General features: G+C 41.1%; 1 protein-coding gene across 1 annotated transcript in view; it reads right to left on the reverse strand.

The window, feature by feature from the left end:
- LOC105825207 (PH and SEC7 domain-containing protein 3-like) overlaps positions 1 to 10,271 on the reverse strand; it is a 254,323-nt gene that overhangs the window by 83,100 nt on the left and 160,952 nt on the right. Inside the window, exon 4 of the mRNA XM_012662911.1 lies at positions 9,677 to 10,072. Within this exon, the coding sequence (XP_012518365.1) occupies positions 9,677 to 10,072 (396 nt within the window). The remainder of the gene's footprint in view (positions 1 to 9,676; positions 10,073 to 10,271) is intronic.

A 10,271-nucleotide genomic window follows, 5' to 3' on the forward strand; every position in this document is an offset into this window, starting at 1 on the left:
GCTTTCCTTTCATAATTTTAGATTCAGAGACCAGACCTGCAAATGAAGGTTTAGGTGCTGGCATATGAAATAGCATGTAAGGTATGGTAATTATAAAGTCAAAGTATTCATCTAACATTGGTTTAAAGTTTAATATTAATCCTCAGTAGCATTCATAAGAAAGATTATATTTGACTTCTTGTACCTGTTTCAAGTACTGAAAATGAAGGCTCTGGTAGGAGCTTGAGCCGATTCAATATACAGGCATACCTTGGAGATATTGCAGGTTGGGTTTGAGACCATTGCCATGAAGTGAATATTGCAATAAAGAAAGTCATGAATTTTTTGGTTTCCCAGTGCATATAAGTTATGCTTATACTATCCTGTATGTAGCCTATTAAGTGTGCAATAGCATTATTGCTATTATTATTGCTTTAAAAAAACAATTGTAGATACCTTGATTTTTAAAAATGGTGTCGCTAAAAAGTGCTAATGATCACCTGAGCCTTCAGGGAGTCATAATGTTTTGCTTGTGCAAAGTATTGGCTCAGTGTTAACAGCTGCGGACTGATCAAAGCTGTGGTTGCTGAAGGTTGAAGTGGCCGTGGCAATTGCTGAAAATAAGATAATGAAGTCTGCCACATCGACGGACTCTTCCTTTCGCCAAAGATTTCTCTGTAGCATGCGATGCTGTTTGATATTATTTTACCCAAAGTAGAATTTTTTTCAAAGTTGGCGTCAATCCTCTCAAACTCGGCTGCTGCTTTATCAACTAAGTTTAGGGAATAATCTAAACCCTTTGTTGTCATCTCAACAATATTCATAACATCTTTACAAGGAGTAGATCTCATCTCAAGAAACCACTTTCTTTGCTCATCATTCGTAAGAAACAACTCCTCATCTGTTCGAGTTTTATCATGAGACTGCAGCAATTCAGTCACCTTTTCAGGCTCCACTTCTAGTTCTCTTACTGTTTCTACTACATCTGCAGTTACCTCCTACACCGAAGTCTTGAACCCCGTTAAAGTCATCCAGGAGGGTTAGAATCACCTTCTTCCAAACTCCTGTTCACGTTGAAATACTGACCTCTTCCAATGAATAACAGATGTTCTTAATAGTACCAAGAATGGGGAATTCTTTCCAGAAGATTTTCAGTTTATTTTGCCCAGATTCACCAGATAAATCACTATTTATGGCACTTATATAGCCCTATATAATGTACTTCTTAAATAAGAAGACTTGAAAGTCGAAATGACTGCTTGATTCATGGACTGCAGAAAGGATGCTGAATTAGCAGGCATGAAAACAATATTCATCTCCTTGTACCTCTCCATCAGAGCTCTTGGTGACTAGGTGCATGTCAATGAGCAGTAATATTTTGAAAGGAATCTTTTTTTCTGAGCAGTAGGTCTCAATAGTGGACTCAAAATATTCAGTAAACCATGCTGTCAACAGATGTGCTGTCATCCCAGCTCTGTTGTTCCATTTATAGAGCACAGCCAGAGTAGATTTGGCATAACTCTAAAGGATGCTAGGATGTTCAGAATGGTAAACAAGCACTGGTTTCAACTTTAAAGTCACCGGCTGCGTTAGCCCCTAACAAGAGTCCGACCTTTGAAGCCAGGTATTCAGTTCTGTCTGGCTATGAAAGTCCTAGATGGCATCTTCTTCCAATAGAAGGCCACCTCCATCAATTATCTTAGCTGGATCTTCTGGATACCTTACTACAGCATCTGCATCAGCTCTTGCGGCTTCACCTTGCACTTTTACGTTATAGAGATGGCCTCTTAAACTTCATGAACCAAACTCTGCTACCTCCAAACTTTTCTTCTGCAGCTTCCTCACCTCTTGCAACCTGCATAGAATTGGAGCCTTAATTGGGGGCTTGATCTGGATTAGGTTTTGGCTTAAGAGAATGTTGTGGCTGGTTTGATCTTCTACCCAAACCATTAGAACTTTACTCCATATAAGCAATAAGGCTGTTTCTCTTTCTTATCACTCCTGTGTTTACCGGAGTAGCACTTTTAATTTCCTTCAAGAACTTTACCTTTGCATACGCAGCTTGGCTAATTGGCACAAGAGGCCTAGCTTTCAGCCTATCTCAGCATTCAACAGCCTTCCTCGCTAAGCTTAATCATTTCTAGCTTTTGATTTAAACTGAAAGACCTGCAACTCTTCCTTTCTGTTGAACACTTAAAGGCCATTGTAGGGTTATTAATTGGTCTAATTTCAATATTGTTGTGTCTCAGGGAATGGGGAGGCCAGAGAAGAGGGGAGCAGTCAGTTGGTGGAGCAGTCAGAATACAAACCATATTTATCAAGTAAGCTCACCATTTTATACGGGCACAATTCGTAATGCCCCAAAACAATTACAATAATAACATCAAAGATCACTGGTCACAGATCACCAGTAACAGATATAGTAATAATGAGAATGTTTGAAATACTGTGAGAATTACCAAAATGTGACACAGAGACACTAAATGAGCATATGCTGTTGGAAAAATGGTGCCAACAGACTTGCTCAATGCAGGGTTGCCACAAACCTTCAATTTGTAAAAAAAGAAAAAAAAAAACAACATCTGCAAAGAGCAATAAAGCAAAATATGCCTTGTAGACTGTATTTTCATTTACAGAGAGCTTATGAAATCAAAAATCAAAAAGAACAAGATTAAAGCACAAGAAATGTTCCCATGTTGGATTCAAGTGCATTTGTACTCCTACATAAAATACCTTCAGAGAACTATTTATTGGGGAAAGGCCTATGTCTTTTTCCCTCCCCAAACCAAGACTCAGTGGATAACAACCAGTGCTGCTAATATGATGTTAAGTGACCTCTGCTGAGATGAATGTTTTTGTTTCCTTTAAAAGTAAAATACTGCACTGAAATATGAATAAAAAGATTACTATATCAATTAAAATTAAAGTATTAAATTATGAACCACCATTGCAGTTTTATTTAGAGCTGTGATTCTCCTTATATTCATTTATGCCTCCAATAACCTTTATCACTTGAAGTCATCTGTGATCAAAGATCATCCAAGTAGCTGGCACCTCAATGTGTGCTCCGCACCCATATCCGCCAATACGTAGGCGATTAATGTTTGTTTGTTTGAAGGTTTAAACCACAGAATTAGTATGTCTGGGAACAGCTATTTCAAATCCAGGACTATTTCCTGAAGTCATCGCCACTTTTTATAAGAGGCACCGAAGAGACAGGGAGAGTGCAAGACCAGTAGAGCCAGGGCCATCTGAAGGGCACTGAAAGAACGACCAGTGACCAGAGCACTTGGCTTCTACACTGGCTCCCTGACCATCAACCCACTGCTGGAGAGGGGAGGCAAGCACAGAAGAGCTGCCGCAGGAAACTGACCTTACAGGGCACGTTTTCCACAAAGACAAAATTAGGAGGACACACAGAAGCACACATGTCCTCCTGTGCGCGTGAGCACTGTAGCAAGCCCATCTTGAGCCTGCTCCTTGTCCTCGAGAGCTTTCTGCCTCCCACAGCTGCAAGGCTCACCCCTGACAGAGCAACTCCAAAGTGTCCCCAGCAACCTTCAATGGCACATTCCCACCAGCCCTGCATGAATGATCCTCGCTGTCCCAAAATCCGAACTGACCCCACAGCTGCTCTCCTACCAACCCTGCTTCTCTCTCCACTCAGGTGGCTTGTTTCCTGTCGTGGTAAGTCATCCACGCTTCAGATCTCACAGTCATTTTGACTTAGGCCCACATGTCCTACTTTCAAACATTCCCAAAATCCTTGCATCTTTTTTTTTTTTTTTAGCCAGGATTTTTCTTATCTATTTTCTTATTATTCCTTAGACTACTTCTCAGACTATTTGCAAAACCCACAATAGGTTAAAAGTAAGTATTCACAACCTAGAACCTAGCAAATTCTTACAACAAAGCTGCAAACTGGTTGGTAAGGTTATTTCCATTTTACCAATAAGGAATGAAGAGTTCCACAAATGAAACCACCTGCCCAAGATCAAGCTGCCAGGAAAGAGGATGACTTCACCTCCCGTCTTCTGTCTCAAATCTCCGTATTTATTCCATCCTACCACAGTGCATTGCACCTTATAAAAAGAAAGTGATGTCTAAGGAAGTCTTGTAATGAGTGTCTCAGGAGGCTTAGGGCTGGAAAGGCCGGGTGCTGGCAGGTCAGAGGCTGCTATGGGGCTTCAGCACACGGCCCAGTGGCTTGACAACCTTTCTTCAGGTTACTACTGTTGTCAGTATTGACTTTCATTTCATGGCTCCTACTACGTACAGACATTGTCAGGCCACTTGATTTTTGTTACATTTGATTGATCTCATTTGCTCCTCTCCTTCCCTTACAAGTAGGTATTATTAATTCCATGTTACATTTGGAAAGGTTCCAGATTTTATGTATTTACTCACGATTACACACCTAGAAGTCAAAACCAGGCATGACTGGCTCTGAAACCAAGCAGAGCCCACCCCTCATCACCGAGCAGAAGCTCCTTTGCGGTAAAAAGCCCAAATTCACCATCACAACTACTTCAAGGAAATCAGAAAGAGAAAAACTGAGAACATCTTTCTCTACAGGACAAATTTTAAAATGCAAAAGGATTAAAGAGATTACTACAGCAACAGCAACCCACTAATGAACCTGAGAGAGCGGGGCTTCCTGCTACTAATGACAGAAGAAAAGCTGGGGGCTTAGTGGGTCTCTAAAGACAATTTCACAAGATCAAAAATATTTTTCTCTGTCCCCATCCATCACATTATTTTAATTTCTTCTTTTAATATTAATACACTATATTAAAACAACTTCAGGTTTAAATTGTGATGTCGGAAAAATTGTTCAAACAGCACTTCAACAAAATTTCTGTATTCCGCTTATTTCATGAGACTTCTTCCTACAGCAGAAAGACACCAAGGAAAGAGAAAAACTGAAGAAGACAGAGGATAGTTTCAAAACACCGGCATTCCATCTGAGAAGGGGAGGGGAAAAAAAAACAAGAGGAAGGCAGACAACCACAAATATCGAATTCAGAGTGGGCTGAAGACAGACAGTAGCACTCTCCTCAGGCACCTCAGCTGCACACAGATGGAATTCACCACTCCTGCCGTACTCCTCGGTATCCCGAGCAACATCTGAAAGAAAAACTAGGAAGCGGAGATATAAAATAGATCTATTACACTAAAAAGCTTATTTTCAAAAGCAGTTTCATATATTTCAGAGAACCCAAAGAGAAGTTCCTGCCACATCACTGTATTTGCTCTCTCTGTTCTCCTCCTGTCCAAACCAAGCTCAATGGAATTGGACAACATGCAACTGTGTTAATGGTCACAGTGACAGCATTTGCGCCTTGAGAACTTACTGATTGGAGTTGTGGTCATCGGCTGATAGACCAGCGAGGGAGAAGCACCCAGACACAAAGGAACCCATTGGAACATGTATAACTGTAAGTCTCTAATTATCCTTTCTAATTTTGGAACCATGTGACTGGACTTCACACAGCACCGCTGACCCCCTGTCAGCCCGAGCGCTGTGTAGCTGGACCACGTAGGGAGGGCATCCCACTCCTTGCCTCTTCATTAAAATATTGTGTTACGTTTGCAGGGTGAGCTGTTTCCTGGCTGACTTGTGGCTCCCTAGTCAGAGCACCTGGGAGAACTTAACTCTTCCTGTCTAGATTTATTCCACGATTTGAAGTGTCTTTTTTTACCTTATAAAGAGTGATTTACTTGATATCACAAAGGTATATAATACTTTTAAAGACAAATAGACAAGGACTCAAAAAAATGTCTTCCCCAGCCCGATACTAGAATATTATAGATTTGGAGTATTTTCTTCGCTGACTCAAGAAGAAAGAGTAACAGGGAAAAACACTGTCCCTCTGGCCACCAAAGCATGGCAAAGTCCAAGACAGGAAGGTGCTCCTGAGAGAGGGAACTGAGATTTGTTAGAATGCCATAACATCCTAATCACCTTTCCCGACCACGTCCACCTTTCTTTAAAGAAGTAATGCAACAGAGACTGTCATCCCGTGTTCAAAAGAAATCCCTGTCAAATACTGCCACGGAAATAATCGTTAAGGACAAAACAAAGACACAGATTGAAATAGAAAAGGATTTAAAAACATACCTAGGCAATACCAAAACTAATACATTTTTGTTTTGTTTAAGACATTTGGTCCTATTCTATCATGAAATTATTATCACTCATACAGATGATTTAAGGGTCCAACTCCAGCATAGCTCAGTGAACCCCTCTGTGCCTCAGTTTCCTTACCTGGAAAATTAGAACATTAATAGTTCCTCTCTTTTTCTTAGCTTATGATGAGAATTAAGTACCATGTGCATACTAAGTAAATAAAACCTAGGAACTACATATGATATAAAATTATGTTTAGAGACTAACTAAAGTGACCTTATAGTATTTTCTACAAGCTGACAACTAACATTTTATACATGAAAATCAATACTTAATTTCCTTGGTTCCTGTCTCCTGAATATCAAAGCAGCATTATCAGGGGAGAACTCACTAGTCCTAATCCCTTTTCTTTGTGCCTTCCTCAGAGCTCACTTTATCCAATATGATCAGACGCCCGGCCCACTAACCAAGGAAACAGGAGAGGCCAGTGAACACAGACGGAATGCTAGGAATGTGCGCTTGTATTATTTATCATTTTTCTTTTGTAAATATCATACTTCTTAATAAAACTGGAAAATATTTTTTTTTCCTCAAATTCTAACACTTTGGCCCTCAGCGCTTGGCTGAGGGACAGGCTCAGTACCTCTGTGTCTGCTCCCTTACCTCTGCAGAGGGATGTTTTAACGCAGAAGAAATTTTAAAAGGCTGCTCATTGATTGCTTTAAAAATTTATGGGAAACACGTTTATTATTGACTTGGCAAGTTTTCCCTCAAATTGAACACACATATCGCCACCATCAATAACAACGACCAGCTTTACATTTAGAACTTGGTTTCTTGGAAACAAACCAATTCATACTCCTGGGTCTACATGGCATGAGAAAAATCAGATCAAAAGAAAGAATAATAATGTAAGAAGCCAGGCAGCCCAGAACAGGGAATGAATCTGGCCTAGGTGGCAGACACCTTGAATCCTAGTGCAGGATCTGTCACTAGAAAGTCATGTGGCTTTGGGTAATTCACCCCACCAAACTGGAATACAGATTTTTTATTACAAAATAAAATTATCTGAGATCCCCTTCAAGCAGTAAAATGTCATCATTCTCCCACAATTCTATTAATACACACAATACTAACACAATTCCTCTATGGTTACAACTTCTCCAGAGCACCAAAGAAGGCAGAAGAAGGTAAAGAAAAATATGAAAATCTTCTAGTTCCTTTAAAATTTCTTAGGATCATTAAAACTGCCCTATTTTTTTTTTTAACCCTGAATAGACACATATTCCTCCACCTATAACCACTTGTTATCTTATGCCAACTCAAAGAATACACAAGGGGGAGTCTGGTCAAACTGGTCTGTCCAAGTCACTGGCAGTACTCAGGGAAGGGTGGGATGGCCACCAGGCAGGCATCGTGCAGGGGGAACACCAGAGCTGGGCACCAGGCAGGCATCATGCAGGGGGAACACCAGAGCTGGGGGGGAGGGCAGTCTGGCTCATCTCCAAGATGCTCTCATGCAGGACCAGAATTTGGTCACTAGGCAAGATCTCGTGGTTTCACAATGCAGGGTGACACAGGTGAAACTTTATCTCGAGATGTCCCGAAGGATACCACTGTCTAAATCTGAGATGCTAAAACACTATAACCTGCTCCAATACTGTCTCTTAACTATTTAACTCTGTCCAGACTCATGATAGGCATCCATGCAGGCCGGAATAATGGCTACTGTCCTAAGTGTACAAGTAATAAAACTTGCAGTTGATTCCATTGCTGATGTTCTTGTCTTGTCATTTACATACCCACCCTGTGGCTCCTGCAGTAAAGCCTCAGACCAAAACGCTCAATCCCCCGATCTATGTTTGGTCTGAAATATAAACAACTTCCACTCACCCCAGAAAGTCAGGTTGGAATGTCAATGAAATTATCTGCATATCTGTCCTATAGCATTTTATCATGACTTACAGTCTTCAGAGACGATGGGGAAGCAGGAGGACTAAAGTGGTGCCCTCCACTGAGGGACACTCCCTCCCAGGGACACTCTCCTCTCAGAGACACCTCCCTCTTGCCCTCCCCTCAATCAGAGAAACCCTGAGCTCAGAGACACCCTCCCTCTCAGAGATACAGGAAGTCTAAATGTGGACTTACCAGCCAACCAGTTCAGATTAACACATTTACTCAAGCTCAGACTTTGTACCAGGCACTGCTAGTTGTTTTAATCTACAGTTAACCCTACAGATTTCACAGCCACACCACACAGTGGATGTCATTAACCCCATTTCGCAATAAATAAAGCAGGTTTGAGAGGAGAAGAAGTGGCTTGAATAACTAATTCAGACCAAAGTCTTGTGCTTCTGACACCTTGTTCTTTTCATTATCTCACTGTGACCCAATAAGACAACCAATATCCACAATCCATTTCACACGGAAATGCACAGCTACAATGTTATAATGTGCCTGTCTTGAATGTGCTCATCCAGTGAGCTATAAACCTATAAACTCATTACAGAAAATGCTTAACACAGGGCAGACTGCTCAAAAACAGAGGTTCATAGCAAACCCGTAATACGAACACTGACTTTTAATAAAAGCACTGATGTTATTTCATAACAGCTTTAAAATGGTCTATCACCATTTAACCTCCCCCCCACCACTACCTCCACATACACACAGAAAAATACAGGGTATCCCAATAGTCGCCATACATAGGGAAAATTATAGCTAAATGCACCTTTATTTAAAATAAAGTGACTCTGGACATCAAAACTAAATTTGTAAAATTGATACAAAGTTTAGCGTACTCTGCCCACGGATGGAGATGCTAAAAGACAGGTAGATGCCCTGAGGGGAACAAGAAGAAAGGAAATGCTGGATAATTCATAAATAGACAGGAAATCCCCAAATGACAGGTGTAGTGCATGTTACCCACATAATTTGTCATTTTATCTCCTAGATAGACTAAAATCCTAACGTTGAGAAAGAAAATGAATAATTATGGCCTGGCCTTGACCAAGGTATCAGCTCTCTCAAGCATCTGTATAGCTAGATCCTTCTCCCACCACCTCAGGAACAGGAATATGGCCACACAGAACAGGACCCCTCAGAGCAAAGGGCTGGAAGAGACTTTGCTGACAATCTAATCTAACACCCTTGATTTAGAATTAAGGAACCTCTGGGCTAATCAAACAACTTGCTCCAAGTCATCAACCAACATCGGTGCCAGACTAAAGCCACGATCTCTGTGTTCCCTCCAGAGCACCACGTCACTGCCATCAAAGCTGCATCATCAGAGCTAATACCTAATCATGGCCCACAAATATTTTTTCAGTCTGCAATTTACATATGGTAATCCAGGAAATCCCACGGAATAAAATGATCACAGCTTGCCAATTTGGTAAACTAAGGTATACCCTGTCTGCCCCTAAAACCCAAATTACTTTTTACTCACATCATTTGCTATATCTACAGAAATTGGACAAATGCTTTTAAAATATATTCCACACTCGGATTTCCCAGAGAATGCCACAAAAACTACCACCATGAAAGTAACGACTATGGGACTAGTACCTTCCCCAGAAAGCAATCTCCGGGGTGTCTCTCGTGTAGATGGAGTCGCTGGGATCGTTCAGCCCGTTGGTGGCCCCGCTGGAATATCCCATCACTATTCCACCATCTGCTGAGACACTCAGGACATCCTGATGTCCTCCTCCTGATGGCCTCTCCAAGAACTGACCACCTTCTTTAATGCGCTGTTGAATCATTGGAGTGAGGGGCATTTCGAAGCTAAAGTAGCTATCGGGCTCTGAGTACAATGTCTCCAACGACTCTGCACTGTAGTACAAAGAAGTATTGTCCAGAATGGTTTCAAACTGGGAGCTGTACACATCAGTGGAGTCCTCCGTGTATCCGGGCCCAAGGGTATCTTCGTCTTCTCCCCTAAGGTGCTCCTCTTGCTCAACGATCCTGGAAAGTAAGTAACAGTGCAGAATTTCAAATGAAAATCTTCTAGTTCCTTTAAAATTTCTTAGGATCATTAAAACTGCCCTATTTTTTTTTTTAACCCTGAATACTATGTACAGACATTGTCAGGCCACTTGATTTTTGTTACATTTGATTGATCTCATTTGCTCCTCTCCTTCCCTTACAAGTAGGTATTATTAAT

This window comes from Propithecus coquereli, unplaced genomic scaffold, assembly GCF_000956105.1.
Source record: "Propithecus coquereli isolate 6110/MARCELLA unplaced genomic scaffold, Pcoq_1.0 Scaffold79, whole genome shotgun sequence".
NCBI classification, from domain to species: domain Eukaryota; kingdom Metazoa; phylum Chordata; class Mammalia; order Primates; family Indriidae; genus Propithecus; species Propithecus coquereli.